Below are 20,594 nucleotides of genomic sequence, written 5' to 3' on the forward strand. Positions count from 1 at the left end.
AGTCAAATTGGCAGAGACCTCAGAGATGATCTAAGTCTAGGTCCACCTTTAACAGATGAAGGGTAGTAGCTCACAGAGGCAAAGGGGCCAGCCAATGGCATACAACCAGTTAACATTTAGCCTGGAGTTAGAGACCAGAAATTTGGAACAAAAGAGGGTGGCCTGCACACTGGAGGGAGCCAGTAGGAAATGGAGGCTGTGGGTTAACTTGGCAGGGATAGAAAGAGGCTGTACAGAGCCAATCCTCTAAGTGTTGTGTTAAGAGGCTCAGGAAAGAAAGCAATTCTTGGGAGAAGAAACAAAGGGAATTAGAAAACAAGAACTAGTTAATATACATCCCATGCTTGATCACACTATGGGTGTCAAGGCTCTCAGGGTACAACTTAGGAACATTCCTAGAATGCTCAACTGCTCTGATGTTTACCATATAAGTCTAAAGGTTTAATTTCTCATATTTAAAACAATCAGTTACACATCAAGTTTCTCTTAATAGGATTTCTAGGGAATTATTAGCACAGCATTTAAGTGAATGTAAAGAATATCTGCTATATATATATATTTTAAAACTTTTCCCTTAACGAGTTTTTTTTCTTTTATTTTTTTTTATTGGTTGTTCAAAACATTACAAAGCTCATGACATATCATCTTTCATACATCTTTTTTTCATTATCAGTTTTTTCTTTTATATCCAGGAGACCAAATGGATCTTCCTTTATGTTTTCTAAAGATAATGAGGTGTTAAAATAAAATTCTGTTCTTAACCTAATTTTGTGCACTAAAGTCAATTTATAAGGTTATGCCTTATTTGGTTTTTCATAAAGTAGTTCAGGAAAGTCCAGAATGCACATATGGCCTCAAGATCTCTTGGTAGACAACTAATTCACAGAGAGACTTTGAAAGTTTCTTCCCTCAGGGACCAACTGAACTGCATTTCTCTGCCTCCTTGCTTGACTGACATCAAGGAGAGAAAATTGGGCTAAAGGGGAGAGATGGTGAGGAGAGGAGAATAATAACAGGGAAGAAAGCTGAGCGGGCAGAAGCGTGAAGGGATGGAATCTTAAGAGGAGGCTATCCAGGAGCTAAGACCTGTGTGGTGAACCTGATATCTCCTAGAAGGTAAAGGAGGTCAGGGTCACTTACAGAGCTGATGTCAGATGGTGATGTATTTGAAGCAGGCTCTGTGACTGTGTAAGATGCAATCGTTGCTTTCGCTCCAAGTTAGTCCTTGCCTTCTTCAAAACATCATGTGTCCTGGTCACTGAAAGAAGAAAAGAGCCCCAGAAAGAAGAAATTTCCAACTGGGCCCTATTTGCTGGGCATGCATTTTCTTCTCACCCCTCAATCATGGCCTCTTGCTGACCCCTTTGTCCCCCCCTCCTTCTGCAACCATAATTGCTCATGTCACAGGAGGGTTGGGCCCAGTGCATCAGACTCTCCCTTCCCAACATTCCCAGTGCCTCTGTGGTCACTGTTTATCTGCAGCACAAGTGGGACATCTGCAAGACCAGCCCTTTCCTCTGCTGCTCCACAGCTCAGGGGCACCTACGCTGGCTGACAATGAACTGCTCCATGTTCTCCTTCTGCTGGTTAGCAGTCTTCAGACGTTCAGCTGTGCTCTCAAGGAGCTTCTCCTGTTTGGATACTTGGGCTCGCAGATCCAGGAGCTCCCTTTCCATTGATTCATCCTGGGGAAGAAGGACAAGCTCTCAGACAACAGTTTGGAGACCGAATGTATGCAGTCCTTCGTGGTTCCTACCAATCAGAAGCAGAACTCTATAATCTTCTCAGCAGACTGAGTTCCCTTCATTATAACTTCTCAATCCCTCAGTTCAGAACAGTTGAGAAAAAGACCACAGGTAGGAATGTTGAGAACCTGAAAGCCCCCAATCAAGGATCAAGGAGACTGTGACTCCAGACCCACAGCAACTCCCAACTGTGAACAAGACCTCCAAATCAGTCCTTGAAGTAGTTTTGTCTCACCCTTCTCCCATCCATGCAGGACTTGGAATTTCAGAGATACTATGTCTGGGACACAGGGCTGCCTGATGACAGTGTTCACATTTCAAAATGTCTGTATGAACCTGAAGATGCTAAAGTGCTTCCTTGTAATTAGCATAGTTTTTTTCCCCAAACATACCAGTTACATCAATATGGAAATAAAAACTAGTGTGGGGATCCAGAGACTAGCCCACCCAAAGCAGGACAATTCTTTAGGGGCTCTACCTTTTCCCCAGATTGGAACACAGATAAAAGGTGTGTTGGGATTCTAGGAGCATGACTGAAAGAAGCTGCAGGATCACAGTGACTTCCTTTGATCTTTTGACCAAGAAGCCCTGAGGAATGGAGAAGCTTCAAAGGCCCCTGAATTTTAGTTCAAACTCCAGATTTATTGGAAGCAGATATTTATAGATTACCAGGGCATCTATGTCTGTACTTCTCCATTTCCTTTTCTTCTCTTTGAATTATTATCTTGGGGTTTGGGGTGTGAGGACAAAGTAAGGTAATCAGAGCTTCAATGAAAACATCCACCAGGGGTCTCCCTCCAGGATGCTACATTAAGATCCAGCACATTCTAACAACCTATGTAGCTCCTGACCCTCAGAAAGCCCTGGAACTGAGAATACAGAATCTCATGGGGCAGAAGAGCAGGGCTTATACCAGAAGACAACACTGGCCTCTTACCACTTCGCCAGGCAGCCCAGGGCCGTGGAAGCTTGGTAAAGCTGCTCTCCAGAACATGGTCAGGAGTGAGGCTGACTCATCTAGGGTGTGCTGCAGGGCATGAGCACTGCTTCTTAGCTCATGGAAACATTTGCTGCCTGGTGCCTGTGGAAAGGTGGGAGGGAGCCATGGACATCACTGAAGTTGAGACATCTCAGGGTTCACGACATTGCAGCCCTGCACAAGACTCAAGCTTCCTTTGTTGATGAGGCACAAAGCATGGGCTGCTTGAACCTGGAAACCCTGGCTCATCCCTTTGAGGTCCCAGGACTGAAGTGTGGCTCCTTTTACCTGGAATGACTCCTCACCTGGACACCCTATATAAGGCTGTCACAGCTCATTCCCATGTCATGTCCTCTACAGACCTTTTACCTTCCTCGCATACAATAAAAGACCCCTCTGCACCAGTGAACTCGAGGCACAAGAGGTGACTTCTCACATTGGGCCTGTGGCCCATTAGTTGGTTTATGAATAGGGGTATGTATCTTGCCCTGAAGTGGGGGTTACCTGGATGCAAGGCTCTGTCTATACATCCATGGGTCTCTGGTGGCTCAGACAGCACAGCCATTGGCACTTGTTGTCTCTCAACAGAGATGTACTCTGAGAAGCATTTGCAGATTGCCTCCTCCCATTTCCAGGTTCTTACTCTTTCCACACACAAGGCCTTTATGGATGCAAATCCCTTAGTACCTGTCCATCTGATTGATTTTAATCCACAGGGGTCAGCATGAGTATAATAGATAATGAGCCATGAGACCGTGCTGATTTCAACATCATATGGGCATCAACTCTTAACAAATACTTTACTGAGGATGGTGGCAACACTGCACAGACATCTCTGTGGCTCTGAGGCAGAATATCTAGTTGGTTTCCTATACCACAGAGTAGAACATAGAATGAATCAGGAGATAGGGAAACAAGGGCTTGGCTAGAATAATTGGAAGATGCTTTCTCTGTCATTGGGAGATGCAGGCCACAAAAATAAATAGGGGAGAAGAAACTAGAATTAAGGATGAAGGGCACAAAGAAAGAGTGAAGGCAGGAGCTGCAGGTGTGACTACCTCTGAGTCCTGAGCTTCAAGGCCCAGGAAGTTGCATGTGGGTGTCAGGAGAGACTGGATCTGTTCAACCAGCTGTTTCCCCTCCGCAATCTGCTCTCTGAGAGCAGTATAGTCATCAATGTGGCCTATGATGTGGCGGCCATGCTTGTTGGCGAAGGAGCCATCCTTAGTATCACCCTCTAGCTTCAGAGAGTTCTTCATTCCTGAAGCATCATTTGAATCCAGCTCTGAAAAAGAAAACCACAATAATAAAGATCTGCTGTTATTCATGATAATATCCTAGGTTCTCACCATTGCAGAGACAGTGAAAGAGCCCAGGCTCAAGAAAGGCAGCCTTCAGAAATGCAGGGTGGATCAAGCCCCTAGACACCTTTTGGTTTCTTTAGTTTTATAATCTTTCTTACATGATTACATGATGATAAACTTTCAGAAAAAAATTTTGATTTCATTGACAAGTGGGCTATTCAGGGAAATATTATAAACATGAAAGTTTTCTGTATAGAAAAGGCACAGACAATTGAATAAGAATGTGTACAGGGCAATGACCCAAACAGAGCAATAGGACAACTGTGGCAAGAAGAAGAATGAGAAGAAAGGCAGCCACAGAAGACTCAAGGAACATGGATGATGCTTTCTCTGTCAGGAAAAAGGATGTCGCACACAGAAAATTTCATAATGATTTTCTTATCTATATTTCTTTTTTAAAATTAGAACTGTGTAGTTATACATAGTAGTGGGTTCATTCGGACAAAATCATACACACATGCAATTTGACTTCAGTTCATGATTGCCCCCTTCCCTCTCTTTTTTTTCTCCCATTCCCCCTAACATTTCCCAAATCTCTTTCATCTACTAGACTTCGTTTTTGTTCATCTATTAATTTATATTTGATTGCTTCTTTCTACCTATGCATAAAGGTGGAGTCCCTGTGGTATATTTATATGTCCACATAACAACTTTTTAAGAATTCATTCTGGGGCTGGGGTTGTGGCTTAGTCAAGAAAACTTGCCTCAAATGCCTGAGTCCCTTTGATCAACCCTAAGCACCAGGTTAAAAAAATATATAAATATATTGTGTTCATCTATAAAACAACAAAACAATCATCTGCATTGACTCCCCTTACCATCTCTGCACTCTGCCTCTCAATCTTCTCCATTACTGCTCTTTCCTTTATCTGTATGATATCCTATCCTGCCCTCCCCATTTCCTTTGTTTTACTCTAGTTTCTGCATGAGAGTAAGCATTCAACTTTGAGTTTTTGTGTTTGGCTTATTTCACGAAGCATGATATTCTCATTGCTATCCATTTACCTGAAATGTCATTATTTCATTTTCTTTTATGCCTTTGAAGAACCCCAATGTGTGTATGTGTGTGTTTACACACATATCATATATATGCGTCAGAATTATAAAATTTATTTATCTATTAAGATGATTCCATAATTTAGCTATTCTGAAATGTGCTGCTATAAACATTGAGGTAGCTATCATTGTAGTATGCTGATTTTAGAAGTTTTGGCAAAATACCAAGGAGTGGGCAGATCCTCATACGATGTTTACATCTCTAGTTTTTTGATGAATCTCTATAGTGGTTTCTGGACTTGTACTAGTCTGCAGTCCCATTAACAATATACAAGTTTACATTTTCCCCACAACCTTGCCTGCATTTTTTTAATGTATATTCTTGAACATTGCAATTCTGGAGTCAGATAAAATTTTAGCATTGTTTTCATTTGCTTTCCCTAATTGCTAGTGATATTGAACCTTTTCTCATCTATTTGGCTATTTGTAATTTTTTTTGGTTACGAAGTTTCTATTTCATTTTTTCTATTACCCATTTATTGATTGGGTTATTTGGGATATTTTTGTATGAAGTGCTTTGAGTTACTTATATATTTGGGGTATTAATCCCTTATCAGATGAGTAGCTGGCCAAGATATTTTTCCCATTCTGTAGGCTCTCTCTTCACACTCTTCTTTCTTTCCTTTGCTGGGAAGAAGTTTTGTAGTTTGATGGCGTCCCACTTATTTATTTATTCATAGTTTCAGTTCATGTACTTTTGAGGAAGCTGGTGCCAACAATTATATGTAGAATGGTGGTACTACATTCTTTTCTAACAGTTGTAAAGTTTCTGGTCTAATTCCTAAGTGTTTGATCCATTTTTATTTGAGTTTTGTGCAGGGTGAGAAATAAGGTTTTAGTGTTATTTTTCTACATAGTTATTATCCTGCTGTCCCAGAACCATTTATTAAAAAGGCTCATTTCTCCAATGTATATTTTTGCACCTTTGTTAAGTACCAGTGGGCTCTAAGTATTGGATTTGACTCTGTCTTCTACTCTGTCCTATTGGTCTTTGGGTCTATTTTTGTGACGATATCATGCTGTTTTGTTACTAGAGCTCTGCAGCATTACTTATTGTCTGGTGTTTTGTATTTAACAGTGGTACCAATAATAAAAAACAAACTGAAATAGAAAACTACTTCAAGAATTAGATAGTAGGAGACAACTATGTAGGCTAATATATTAACATCCCAACTTGAAGTGGTGGGAATTACAATATATATATATATATTTAGGAATACAGTATTTTTCTTTTGGCAGAGCTATTTTTGTTTAATACTTTTACTTTATTTATTTTTACGTGGTGCTGAGGATCCAATCAGTGCCTCACACATGCTAGGCAAGTGCTCCGCCACTGAGCTACAACCCCAAATCTAGGAATACAGTATTTTTATTGAAAATTCTTTTTAAAAATATTATTATTTTTACATAATAGCATATTTTGGCATATTATACATACATAGAATAAGTATAAATTGTTGAAAATAGGATCCCCCATTATTGTGGTTGTACATGACGAAGAACTTCATTGTTTGTATATTCATACATGAAGATAGGAAAGATGTGTCTTATTCATTTTCCTGTCTTTCCTATTACATGTTCCCCCCTTCTCTTCATTCCCCTTTGTCTAGTCCAATGAACCTCTAATCTTTCACTCTCTAGTTGTGAGTTAGCATCCACATTCTGCCTTTGGGTTTTGGGACTGCCTTATTTCACAAAGCATGATAGTCTCCAGTTCCATCCATGTACTGGTGAATGATATAATTTCATTCTTCCTTATGGCTGAGTAGTATTCCATTTTGTATGTGTACCAAATTCTTTATCTATTCATCTGATGTGGGGCACCTATGTTGATTCCATAGCTTGACTATTATGAATTGAGCTGATATTAAATATTGAAGTGGTATGTCACTGCAGTGTGCTGATTTTAAGTTGTTTGGGTATAAAGTGAGTGGGATAATGGGGTCAAATAGCGGTTCCATTCCAAGTTTTGTGTAAAAGCTCCACACTGCTTTCCAGAATGGTTGCACCAATTTGCAATTCCACCAGCAATGTATTAAGTGAATCTCTTTCCCCACATCCTTGTCATCATTTACTGTTGCTTTTATTTTTAATATTTACCATTCTGAGTGGGGTGAGTAAATTCTCAGTGTAGTTTTGATTTACATTTCTCTAATTGTTAAGATTTTAAATACTGCAACCTCTAAATCAAACAAGTTCAGGCAGCTTCTCTGATTTCAGGCTTTTCTGTACTCAATCTGTGTTTCTCTGTGTTCTCCCCTCCCTTTGTGGGGAATCCTTGCTGCTTTCGGTACCCATGTGGCAGGTGAGTTGGCATCTACATATTCTTATTCTTTCTTTTTGTACTCAAATTTCTGATTCCCTAGTCCAACTGAATGTACACTATTATATTTTGTGAAATTACTTTTTTATCAACCTCAGTAAGTGTCTATATTCCTGCTGCTGTGCTCATGAGACAATGTAATGCAGCTTTCCACTATCTCACCATCTTCTGGTCTTGCAATACAGCTTTTTATCCAGGATGATTGCTCATCAATTTTAACACTTTTCAGGTTGATGCCATCCCATTTGTGGATGTTTCATTTTATTTCTTGAACTTTAGGAGTCTACTTAAGGAATTCAGTTCCTGAGCCTCAATGTTAGAGTGTTAGGCCTACATGTTCTTCTGGTAGATGCAGGGTTTCTGGTCTACTTTTAAGAGAGAGGGGCTAAATTTCATTTGACTACATATGGATTTCCAGTTTTTCCAGCCCCATTTGTTGAAGAGGCTATCCTCAGCACACTATAGTGATATAATCACATCAATGTTTTTAGCAGCACAAGTCACAATAGGTAAGATATGGAGTCAACCTAGGTTTTGATACACACACACACACACACACACACACACACACACATACATGTATTACTCAGCCATAAAGAAGAATAACTTTATGATATTTGCCAGTATATGGATGAATGTGGAGACTACTATGCTAAGTAAATTAAGTCAGTCTCCCCAAATACAAATATCAAATGTTTTCTCTGACATTTGGAAGTTAATCTACACTAATGAGGGAAGAGGGGAAGAATACAAGTTCTAGGTATTAGACAAAGGGAAATGAAGGAAAAAGAGTACCGTAAGGAAAGGAAATGAATGGTAAGAAAAAGAATGAAGCTGACATAATTTTGCTATGTACATATAGGTACACAATGCAGAGAATGTCACCTTTATGTACATCAAAAGCCTTGGGTCCTAATTAGATTAATATATATTCCATGCTTCTATATGATCTCAAAATGGGCTCTACTCTCATGAATAACTAAAAAGAAGTAATAAAAAACATAATAAAAAATGACACTTTAATTTGCATGTCTAAATTAACAATCCAGGGGGCTGGGTTTGTGGCTCAGTGGTAGAGCACTTGCCTCGAATGTACAAAACCCTGGGTTTGATCCTCAGCACCACATAAAAATAAATAAGTGAAATAGATGCATTATGTCCAACTACAACTAAAAAATAAATATTAAAAAAAGATAACAACCCAGGTTTGAGTTAGACTTGTTCCCTATGAAAACCCCCAGAGAGAGATCCATGTGCTAGTAACTTAGGAAAAACTCATTCCCAGCAGAAAGAGGTAATGAAGTCAAGGAAGTCAGGCACAGAAGGCAAAAAAAGTGTAGAAAGTATAGAATTTAAGAGAAGGTAGCATGTGTCTGAAAGATGCTCTTCATAGGGTTGGGACTGGGCTTCCCTGCGGCAGTTATCAAGAATATTAGGAGAGCAGGCATGAGAACAGAGCAGATTTCAGAATGTAAACAGGGAATGTAGATGGAAGGGCAGGTCAGGGCTACAAGGCCATGGGAAATACAGATAAGACCAAATAGAGGCTCCATCTCCTGTTGGAGACAAGCACAGGTGCAGAGAAATCACTGCAGAAGGAGGAGCTACAATCTTACAGAGTTAAAAGGAGTCAAGTGCATCCCAGAGCCAATATACCTGAAGCCTGAAGGCCAGGGAATCTGCATGCTAGTTTCCTCTTGCTCATCAGAATTTTTCTTGTAATTATCTTTTGTTTGCAGACACCTGTGGCATCATTGAGGACATGCTCTGTAAGTATGTGCAAATAAGACAGGATTTGTAAAATCCAATAACACCCAGATATATTTGAAAACACTAGAAAATCAGAGTGGAGGTAGGTTGTGCTTTGGGGAAGGAAGAGATAATAAAAATCAAGCAAAATCAAAGGAGAAACACATTATTAAAGAAAGGAAAACTCATCCTAAGGAATTTGAAAATATGCATAATAATGATACACTGCATGTATACCCATTATATATGATAAAGCACATATATAAACAATGTGTAATACACACAAGAGGGATCTATTTATCTGATGGATAACTGCTCCTTTGGGCTCTTGACTCCACCTGTGCATGGGAAACTTGCATTTATGATATGTATGGGCTCACATGTCCACTCAAAGGCCCTTGGGCCTTCTCTGAGGAAGTTGAAAGAAGAAGAGGGTTCAGTAACAATCCCAATTCTCCCTTTGCTAACCACTCCTGAAAAACCCATTTCTTATGTCCCTGCCAATTGACCCAACCTAGCAACCCAGGCACAGTGACAGAAATCATGTGTCCAATGGACATGTCATCTTTTGTACATGTGCCTAGGTATTCTTGGGTGGGTGGTGCCCATGCAAAAGTTCCTAAAATAAAGTAATCCAATTGACAAAGAGGGCTTTGAAGTAACAACGACTTCATGTTTTGTATCCAAATAAAATTAATCTTAGTCACTATTTCTGGAGAGAACATTCTACAGAGACACCAGGGCATGGGACAAAAAAAGGAATTTATTGATCTTGATCCACAGGCAGAAAAGATCATGAATAGAAATGGTGGACATCATATTTTTCTTTGGGGGGGGCAGCAGGGATTTAACTCAGGGGACTTGATCACTGAGCTACATCCCAGCCCTAATTTGTGTTTAATTCACAAATTGGGTTTCACTGAGTTTCTTAGCACCCCGCTGTTGCTGAGGCTGGCTTTGAATTCATTATTCTCCCGACTCAGCCTCCTAAGCCCCTGGGATTATAGGCCTGAGCCCCCATGCCAAGCACAGTGGACATACTTTAAAGACAGAATCAGTCAGAGTCTCTGAAGTGCTCATGATGTGCTCCCTCTTAATTGCAACCTACATGCAAATATATGGCTGACATAGCAAAGGCAACAATGAAATAAACCTGACCAGGCCGTGGGAAAACAGCAAAGCTTAAGATCCACCTGACCTCTGTACCTACTCTGAAACAAGATGGGTCTCCTGCCTCTGCCTGCATATATCTCAGCCTACACAGCAGAGTTGAGTGCAGAGAATTTTTGCTTTCACAGAGAGACAAGTTCGATTCATCTGAATTATGATAGGAGTACTCACTGGCTTCATCCATAGCAGAACTGACTGTAGGCTCAGCTGATGGGAAGACAGAGTTTCTGACAAGTTCTTGTGTGTTAGATGAATTAGGATGATCCGAGGGTAGAAAATAAGTTTTCCCCAGCAAAAGGTCATCCTCTTTCTTCTCCTGCAGCTCACCATTGGGAATGCTGAGACAAGGAAGAATAACAGATAAAATTAAGATGGTTTAGAAGCTACAGCCTCCTAGCTGGTTCTGATTTAAAGATGAAGGGTGGAGTCCCCAAACACATTCCACCCCTCAAAAGTGATCCATAAAATAATTTTCAACTCATGGACATAGTTCTGGTGCCATGGTATGAGCGAGAGAGGGAGAGCCACCAGTGTCCAGTGTACTGGCCAGATAACAAGCTGATGAGAAAGGAGGCTCAACTTCATCTATAAAGTACAACTACAGAAGGATCATACAATGAGAAGCAAAGCTGTAGTTGAACCTAGGGCATGACTGATACTGACACTTGCATATAGATGGCCAGCAAATACAGCCTGGTACATGATAGAGTGCCCAATGAATATGTGCCTTCTAGAACTTTTTCTATCCTTTTTTTTGACATAATACATTTTTTTGGAGGGGGGGAAAGGGGTAGAAAGGGAGCGTATTTCTGTTTTTCTTGCTATGACATACCTGTCTGCGATTATCAGGCCATAGTATAGAAAGATAGTATGCCTCTAATTCTAGTTATTCAACTTAAAATAAACAAGTGATTTTGTTAAAAGGAAGAAATGCCCAAGACTGACTGTGCAGTTCTTCTCAGTCACGCCCACTATACCAGCACCAGGAAGATAAAAGATAACCTTGCTAAAGGGCTCCATCACACTGGGCTTAGTCAACATCACCCCTGCCAACAGTAGTCTTTTTTACATTTGGTCATCAAATGTGTCTACTTTTGACCTCATGGTCTATTCTTTCAGGTTATCCTTAACCCCTTATTTTGCCCTTTCTTACAATCTCTACATTATTTGTTGTTACCTGGAATTCAGTGAATTTTGGTCTTTTTCATCATCATTCTCATGGTTTTCTACAATCAATTCAAAAACATCCAGGAGTCATTACATAGTGCTATTTCACCCATTTCAACACAGAGCCCATGTGGGTTCTTCAGTCACCTTGGCTAGACAGGAAAAAGAATCTGCAGGAAATCTTGAAAGTTATTACAATTCAGATCAGGAATGAGCAGAAAAAAGGGTCATGGAAAATGGAGTGGGCTAAGGGGTGAAGACAAAATGACTCCAGACCTGTTTGGGTCTGTCACCTACAGCCCAAATAAAGTTCAGTTGTCATAATCTTTCCCATCAGTTTTCACAATTTTTCTTTGTGTGTTGACTTAGTCCTGTTTGCCAAGGAGGGTCCAAGAAGGAGCCATGTGCCAGTGACGTATGAAGGCCATGTTCCCAGAAGAAAGAGGCAGCAGAGTCAGGGAAGCAGGGTAGATCAAAAGCCTAGACAGTGTGTGATTATAGGGAAGGTGGCATGTGTCTGAAAGATGCTTTTCATGGGATTAGGACCCCCAATTAAGCTGGGCTTTCCTGTGTCAGTTATAGGGAATATCAGGACAGCAGATGTAGGAACAGAGCAGATTTCTGAATGCAAACAGGATGTGGAGATGGAACGGCCTCTCAGGGTGGGAGACCATAAAATAGAGACATAAGACCAGACAGTCTCCATCTGCTGTTGGAAAAAACCAATGGTGAAGAGAAATCACAGCAGAAGGAGCTATATCCTCATAGAGAGCTAAAATAGGTAAGTGCATCCCAGAGCCACAGAAGCCATCACCACTCTACCCGAAGCTTGAAGTCCTGGGAATCTGCATGCCATTCTCCACTTGCAGAAGAGTTGTTTTCTTTTCATGATCTTCTGTTTCATGACACTCATGGTATCAGTGAGGACATGCAGCTCACATCCAGGTGTTTTGACATCCAAGCCTCCAAGGGCATCACCCTCAAGCTTGGGAGGGTTCTGCAGTTCAATGCAAGTATCCAAATTCAGTTCTGAAAATAAAACAGGAACTATTATCCTGTGACACAACTATTGACCCCGAAGAGTCACCTAATCAAGAAAGCAGCCTTGCACAAGAAAGTCTAAGGATTGATGTGTAGCTTATAGAGACTGATACTTTCAGGGCTGGGGTTGTAGCTTGGAGTTAGAGTACTTGCCTCAAATGCATGAGGCCCTGGGTTCTATCCTCAGTACCACATAAAAATAAAGACATTGAGACTGATACTTTCATTTTGTTGATGATTCTGGCATATCCATTATGATAAACTTGACAGGAGGCAAGTGTGCTTCCAATTCTTGAAAATATTCAAGAAATATGGAAGTTATAGACACCTATTTTATTTTTACTGAATTGGTACTATGGAAATTATTTTAACTAATAAACCATGAAAGAGATGAAAGCACCTAAGATATGCACTTGGTAAAGGCCAGCCCAGGACCTGAGAGTGTATTTAACCCTAGACCCCAGGATCCAGCTCACATCACTATGTCAGAGAATCACAGCTTTAAGTCTGACTGAGAGAACATGGAGAGGCCCACCATCTCTGCCACCCACAATATTCTGACAATGAACATGTGGATCAGAGCTTACCAATTCCCTTTCCTTTCCTATCTAGGAAGAGCATCCACTATATTCCAGGGTCAGTGTTGGTTACACAGCTATAGATAGCAGAGGAAAGGCTCAGCCTGGCTCCACCATCACCACAGATTAACTGGTGATCCAACATTGTCCCCTGACAACTACTCATTTGGGCATTTACATCCAGGTGTGCATCTAAGGCTTGCATCTCTGATACACTGGGGCTCACATGCCCACTCAAAGGCCATTGGAGGCAGGCCTTCTTAGTGACACCTAAAAGGAGAAGAGGGTAACTATCCCAGTTCTTTCTTTCGTTAGTACCCCCATCCAGAATGCCCATTTCTTATGTCCCGGTCTATTTGGGAAACCAGCTTGTATCTCAGGTACAGTGACAGAGATCATGAGTGTGATGGATATGTCACCTTTGGTTTCTGTGCCTGGATGCTAAGAAGGCCAGAATCAATAAATGAGATGGCAAACTGCAAAGCGTCTTCAGAGTAAAGGAAACAATAATGTGATGAGAGAGCCTACAGAATGGGAAAAGATTTTTACCATATGCACCTCAGACAAGAGCATTCAATCCTCAGGATGTATTAAGAACTCAAAAAACTAAAAACCCAAAAGAAAAAAAAAGACATTAAATAACCCAATAAATAAATGGGCAAAGCACTGAACATGCACCTCACAGCCGAAAAAATACTAATGGCCAAAAGATACAAGAACAACTCTTTATCATCTCTAGCAATTAGAGAAATGCAAATTAAAACTACACAGAGATTCCATCTCACTTGAATTAGAATGGCAATTATAAAGAACTCAAGTAAAAATAAATGTTGGTGGGGAATGGGGTGAGAAAGGTACTCTCATACATTTTGGGTAGGACTGAAAATCAGAGCAGCCACTATGGAAAGCACTATGAGGATTCCTTAGAAAACTTGGAATGAAACCACCATTTGACATCATCAACAGATGAATGGATAAAGAAAATATAATGTATATAGAGAATGGAATATTACTCAGCCATAAAGAAAAATAAAACAATGGCATTTGCAGGAAATGGATGGAACTGGAGATATCATGCTAAGTGAAATAAGCCAATCCCAAACACCAAAGGCTATATGTTCTGACTTCTAGATGCTAACCGGAAACAAGGGAGGTTGGGGAAGGGAATAATAGAAATCTACTGTATTGGACAAAGGAAAATAAAAGGATGGGAGGAGAGGGAGAAACAGGAAAGACAATAGAATTAACTGGACTTCACTAGCCTTGTATTTGAGTACATAACCAGGGTAAATTCACATCATAAACAAAAAGAGCGGCATCATCCACAGGATAAGTTATACTCTACTAATGTGTAATTTGCAAAATACATTCTACTGTCATATGTTACTGAACAAGAACAACCACAACAAAGGCAGGTGTCCAGAAAAGAGTGTCCCTGAAGAAAAATCATCCACTTAAGATGGCTTTGAAGAAAAAAATGAGTTCAAGGCTATTTTCCCAGGATTATTAAACTCCATCACTGTTTGTAGAGAGGACATTCTATTGAGACTCAATGAAGTGACTGAAATAAAAAGAGTTAATGATCTCTCTTCCCAGGGAGGAAAGATCATGGAAAGAATCTAGGATACCATGGAGAGGGGTGTCCAGTGGTTGTATAACATTCCTAGTTATGGGACCCTCTCTGCCTATGACTCCTTGTGGCCTATGTACCACCTACAATCCATACACATATACAGTCTGTTGCCACCTGGAGGCTGTTAGCAGCTATAAGAAATGCAGCAGAGGAGCTGGCTCCTTATTATAAATCAATTGTATGAAACTGTGAAGAGATATCGGGTCCATAATCCTTATATTTTCCACATACTACAGAGGCAAATTGGACATTCCTCCTGATATAATTGAGTTCTATGTCCCTAGGGAAATGAATAGATGTCCTTAGAAATTGAGCTGACTGGAGGTTTCCAGCAGCCTCATGTCTATCCAGGTCAGACTCAGGAAGAACTGGGTACAATAGGGCCTGCTGCCCACTACTGTGTTCTCCACACACTCTCCTTGAAAATCCCTCATTCTCACCATGATCTGCTTCAGTTTTCTCAAAATTTCTTCAATCTGACTGTTTGGCTCCATCACCCTGAGAGCACACCTCATCATACTCTCATCACTGGTGTCTAGATTCTTCTACTCTCCTCCTCACTACCTTCTCTTCTTGTGAACTTCCCCAAAGATCAACTGTCTCATCAGGTTAACGTTTGTTAAGATACAGCTGCACAGTGTTACCCATGCTGGCCTCATGCTCCTGGCCATGAAAGAACCTCCTGCTGGGACCACTGAGCCCAGCCTCACTAACTTCTAACTCAATGTCCTGCTCTTACCATGTTCCCACTCTGCTTGGGAAAACTGCATTCCTACATCCCCCTGAATAATTCCAACTCCCTATCCTGCATTTGAAGTCCTCATTCCTGGCCCCACAAGGTTATCCAACATCACATCCCAACACTCCTATACACCATCCTTCCTTGTCAGGCTGTCTCCTCCCTGACTCTCACTCTGCTTCACTGTTTTCCAGCATTCATGTCTTTGTCTACAGGTGCTGCTCCCTGCCTGTATTGTACTGTGTGTCCCCAAGTCTCAGTTCATCCATTATTAATCATCTGTCATTGAAGACACTCAGTAACATGCATGAGAGATCCTCTTGACCTGAAGGAGAAAATATCTTAAACCAATATACCTGTTTGTGAAAGCAATGGTGAAACAGAGAAAAAAAGGAGATTAGACACTGAAGGATTGAAAATGGCCACTGACACAAGAATCTCTTCATGGACTCTTGGCAACGTGGACAGTTTCTTCACAAAGGTCTTGTACAGCATGCTTTCTACCAGCCACTCTGTCGTTACATAATTTTGGTGGGAAGGAGAACTCCTTTTATATGTCCAACCCCTGAAATCCTGGCCCATTCCTTTTCATGAAAACCTATTTAGTATCATTATATCAAATCAAATTTCCTCCCCTTCAATCTACTTCTTTCAGTTCCTTGAGGCTGGATCCCTCAATCATTGGGTACAATATTTATTTCCACTGTGTCTAAACCTCCAGCCCCTCCTACATATAGTATCTATTATGAAAAGTGGCCAAATCTGTGAAGTCCCATGGGAAAGTCTCACCTTCCCTCAAGGATATTACATTTAAACTACCTTGAACTCAGACTGAAGGGCTTTGGGGTAGTTTGGTCTCAAAGTGGCTGTAATTCAATGTAGACTCACTCTCTCTACCACTTCCGTGAATGACTACAGAGCTACTACTACCCTCTAGGTCATCTGCAATAAATATTTTAAATTGGGTTAGAATTTTGTCCTGTTTTCGGTTACCTGCTTTTATCAGGGAGGAACCTTGCTGACATTTTTCAAGGCTCACAGTAGAAGATCCTCTGCAACTATTGGAGCCATTTATCAAACTCTAAAAGTATTGTTGCATGCCATTAGTGGGCAAGATGTAAAAGTCCTCAACAAAATATCAAGTTGTCGCTTAGTTATATTCATGTTGTTTCTGCAGGGCTTTCTATGTACACAGAGGATAGGTCCGAGCAGAGAGGTCAGCACCACTACTATAGTTACAGCTGTGTCCTGTTCACAATATACACTTTAGGGTCAGTGAACCCACACAGGATGAATATTAGTACAATTAGAATGCTCTTTTTCTTCATTTCAGATTCATGTATAAAGGTGAATGTGTCCATCTCTATTTGGAGGGAATGGATGAGGCACTGGCTCATCCCAGGGATAAAGTATACTGATTAATAGCTCAAAAACCCATGTGAGAGGCCTTATGAATTCTTTGTTCCAGAGAAGCAATGTCTGTTTCTCTTTGAAATTGTCTCAAAAACATTTGTAACATACAGAATTAGAAATGGGTGAACACCCAACCCAGCCTCCTCTTTGAAAGATCAGGCTGCACAGCAGTAAAAATATGTTGGCTGAGGAGTCAGGCAGACATGGGCCCTGTGTTCCCACCACACACTAGTGGAGATTGGGGGGCAGTGATCATGCTGAATCTCAGTGTCCTCAGCACTACTGTAGAGAAACCACCAACTGTGAATAGTGTCTCTTGAGGATTTAATGGAGTAGTCTGTATACAGAGATCCCTTGGCAGTGGTTACAGGTCACACATGTATTTTATTTCTGTTTCTGAAATGTTGTGACACTGAGATTAAACTTTTGCATCACTGCACCTCAGTGGAAATGGGAAACAGAAAAAGATGGTCACACCTGAAAAGGCACTGACTAAAGCAAGGGTTGGAAAATAAATTTAGTCAGTTAATTTTACTATAAAACATTCTGATACAGTGAGACATCAGACTTCTGCTCTTCCTAAAAACTGATTTAATGAGTAAAGACTCCCAAGAATTTCAAAAGTTTATCTGAGGAAAAGTTGAACTCTACCTTGAGTGAGAGGCAAGAATATATTTTTTTCTCTACATACTCTATAAAGGTTCTACCACTCATGGCTCTTGTTCAACAAGAGTGACATTCCTGGGAATTGTGGAGAGAAATGCTCTCTGCTGACTGAATAACTGGGTCAGTTCCCCAACATGTACACTGGCCATTGACAATTTACATGAGAACATAACTCTCAGATGGAACAGATGATTCAACATGTAATCTATGGAGGAAAGAATCATTTGTGCTCCTTTGGGTTGAAAACTACAGCAATGTATGGTGAAACAGAAACAGGAATGATTAATCGAACGATAGCCTTCTCAGAGGAAGTTGAGAAAGTGCGTCAACACTCAAGAACCATAAAAGACCTCCACAATGATTTTTGAATATTCTATCTCATGAAAAGAAGAGAGGAAATCATAAGAAAATAAATGCAATTTCCAAGGACACTGCAGAAGGAATGATTTAACCCCTTTAAAGACTGAGGTCTGACCAATCCCTCCTGGAAAAAGTTGTAGTGATGTCTGTGAGATGCTTCTAATCCCCTCCTCCTAACTCCAGTCTACCTGCAACTATGGCTGGCACATTGCAGACCAGGATTAAAAAAAAACTGACCTAGCAGGAAAAATAACAAAGCTTCAGATCCACCTGACCTCTACACCTGCTGAGAAACAAAATGGTCTCCTGGCTCTTCAGGCATATGTCTCAGCCTAGATAGTGGAGTTGAGTGCAGAGAATTTGTGATTTACCAGGGAGACAAGTTGCATTCATCTGAATTAGGATAAGAGTACTCACTGGTTCCATCCACAGTAGAGCTGACTTTACACTCATGTGATGGGAACACAGAGCTTATGACAAGTTCTTGTATGTCACATGAATTAGGATGACCAGAGTACTGAAAATATTTTTCATCCAGCTGGAGGTCATTCTCTTCCTCTTCCTGAAATTCACTGTTGATACTGCTGAGACAGCTGAGGCAGGGAAGAACAAAAGATGAAATCATGGTGATTTAGAAGTTACAGTCTCCCAGCTGGTCCCGATTCAAAGCTGAAGGGTGGAGTCCAAAACAGGTGCCTCCCTTCAAAAATGATCCAGAAAACCATTTTCATCTCAAGGACATAGTTTAGGTGCCACGGTATGAGAGAGACCAAGGGCCACCAGTGCTCAGTGTAGTGATAACAAGATAACAAGCTAATGAGGAAGGAGGCTTAACTCACCTATAAGACACAGTCACAGAAGGATCACACAATGAGAAGCATAGCAGGGGCCAACCTTGTGCATAAAGCATGGTGAATTTTAGACACAAGTGTCTGATCAATAGTCTCCTGAATTCAAGAGTCTCAGAGACATTTTGCCTTCTTTGCACATCCATATTATTTCATGATATTATTTTTATTCTATCTATTTTTCTTGCTATGCAATACCTGTTGATGAGCTCAGGCTAACAGTACAGAAATGATTTTTGAGTCTCATCCTGAGTTTGACATTTACAAAGGGAACATATGATTTATTTAAGATCTAGAAGTGCCCAAGGCTGCTCAGTTATTCTTGAGAAGACTTACTCTTACAATACTATAAAGAAGACAAAGAATTTTGCTAATGGGTTCCATCATCTTGGGTTGAATCAACAACTTCACTGCAATCAGCACTCCTACTGTGCCTTTAAGAAACTTTGACTACATTTGACCTCATGCTCTGTACTTTTAGGATTCCTGCACCCCTTTTATTTTATCCATTTTTTTCTTGCCCCTGGTCATTCATTGTTACCTGAAATAAAGTGACTCTTCTTTATCATTGTCCTCATTGTCATGGTGTTCTGTAAACATATTCAGAAATGCAGAGGTCATTAAATAACTCCCCTTCACTCATTCCAATACAGACACCTCCCTCAGAAGAAGACATAATTTATGTATATATAATTCAGGGAGCAACTAAGGGACTTAACCTGGGAGAACTCACATGTTGAGTTTAAAGAAATGGTCTGAAATGCTATGCTGATCCATCATGCACAACGTCTCTGACTGGGGGGATCATTATGGAATGCTCTTCATGTAATTGGACAAAGTCAAAATGCATTTTGGTCTCCTGATCCCTGGATACTCATCCAGGTTCTTCTGGATTTCACTAACTGCAGCTTCCTTCCTTCCACAAAGCTCATTCCAACACTTAGTGGCTCTGGGCCCCCTCACAATTCTCAAATAGAACCAGTTTCATTCTCTATGAAGAGGATTAAAAGCCCTGAGCCTCATTTTTCTCAATACTAGGGATTTTTTTTTTTTTTTAAAGATCGCAAAGTTAACTTTGGCAGTGTACTAGAAGGAAATTCCTCTTTCAGAACTGTTCTGGTATAAATATTACTACCACCTGATTCTAGCATTTTAATGGAAGCAAAATTAACCATTTCAATGTTCTCTCTCTTTTATGTTTTTGGTACCTGCGATTGAACTTAGCGGCACATGACCACTGCACTACATCCCCAGGCCTATTTTGTATTTTATTTAGTGATGGGTCTGAGTTGTTTACTGCCTTGCTTTTTCCTGAGGCTGGCTTTTTAAATTTTTAAAATTTTCTTTTTAGTTTTAGGTAGACACACAATACCTTTATTTTTTATTTTTTTTATGGTGCCGAGAGTTGAACTCAGTGCCTCATGCATGCTAGGTGACTGTCCTACCACTTGAGCCACATCACATGCCCTCTGAGTTGGCTTTAAACTCAAGATCCAACTGCCTCAACCTCCTGAGCAGCTGGGATTATAGGCTTGTGCTTGTAATCAAAGAATTAAACATGAGCAAGAACACTTAGGAGAGATCAGTTGTCCTAGGTTGTAAGAATAAGGTCATGCAGAGCCCTGATATGCACACACATAAATGGTACCTGTGAGTAGGTTACAGTCTCTACAACTTCCCTGATCTTGTTAGTTCTAGGTTTACCATCCTGAATTTGTCACTGGACCCTCAGAAGTATAATTAATAGAAGTGCATTTGTGTTT

At 40.5% G+C, this 20,594-nt stretch overlaps 2 protein-coding genes across 2 annotated transcripts; both read right to left on the reverse strand.

The window, feature by feature from the left end:
• Positions 1–810: 810 nt before the first annotated feature.
• Positions 811–9,234, reverse strand: LOC144368300 (myomegalin-like). The gene is made up of 4 exons (XM_078027114.1): positions 9,124–9,234; positions 2,683–4,009; positions 1,547–1,685; positions 811–1,258 (listed from the first exon to the last, which is right to left on the reverse strand). Exons 2-4 carry the CDS (start codon positions 2,737–2,739, stop codon positions 1,137–1,139), a joined length of 318 nt encoding a protein of 105 aa, XP_077883240.1. The 5' UTR covers positions 2,740–4,009; positions 9,124–9,234; the 3' UTR covers positions 811–1,136.
• Positions 3,678–19,487, reverse strand: LOC120890498 (uncharacterized). The gene is made up of 5 exons (XM_078027811.1): positions 18,401–19,487; positions 12,376–12,582; positions 11,564–11,612; positions 10,558–10,724; positions 3,678–4,009 (listed from the first exon to the last, which is right to left on the reverse strand). Exons 1-5 carry the CDS (start codon positions 18,606–18,608, stop codon positions 3,678–3,680), a joined length of 963 nt encoding a protein of 320 aa, XP_077883937.1. The 5' UTR covers positions 18,609–19,487.
• Positions 19,488–20,594: the final 1,107 nt, after the last annotated feature.

The sequence above is a fragment of the Ictidomys tridecemlineatus genome, chromosome 11, assembly GCF_052094955.1.
Source record: "Ictidomys tridecemlineatus isolate mIctTri1 chromosome 11, mIctTri1.hap1, whole genome shotgun sequence".
Taxonomy (NCBI): domain Eukaryota; kingdom Metazoa; phylum Chordata; class Mammalia; order Rodentia; family Sciuridae; genus Ictidomys; species Ictidomys tridecemlineatus.

Excerpts from the sequence above, each read along its gene's own strand:
- LOC144368300 (XM_078027114.1), bottom strand. The coding sequence starts at position 2,739 with ATGTTCTGGAGAGCAGCTTTACCAAGCTTCCACGGCCCTGGGCTGCCT. Across the intron at positions 1,686-2,682 it reads CTGGGCTGCCTGGCGAAGTG|GATGAATCAATGGAAAGGGA; the intron begins GTAAGAGGCCAG and ends CTTCTTCCCCAG. Across the intron at positions 1,259-1,546 it reads GCAGTTCATTGTCAGCCAGC|TGACCAGGACACATGATGTT; the intron begins GTAGGTGCCCCT and ends TTCTTCTTTCAG.
- LOC120890498 (XM_078027811.1), bottom strand. The coding sequence starts at position 18,608 with ATGATTTCATCTTTTGTTCTTCCCTGCCTCAGCTGTCTCAGCAGTATC. Across the intron at positions 12,583-18,400 it reads CTCTACTGTGGATGGAACCA|AACTGAATTTGGATACTTGC; the intron begins GTGAGTACTCTT and ends TTTTATTTTCAG. Across the intron at positions 4,010-10,557 it reads TTCTGCTATGGATGAAGCCA|AGCTGGATTCAAATGATGCT; the intron begins GTGAGTACTCCT and ends TTTCTTTTTCAG.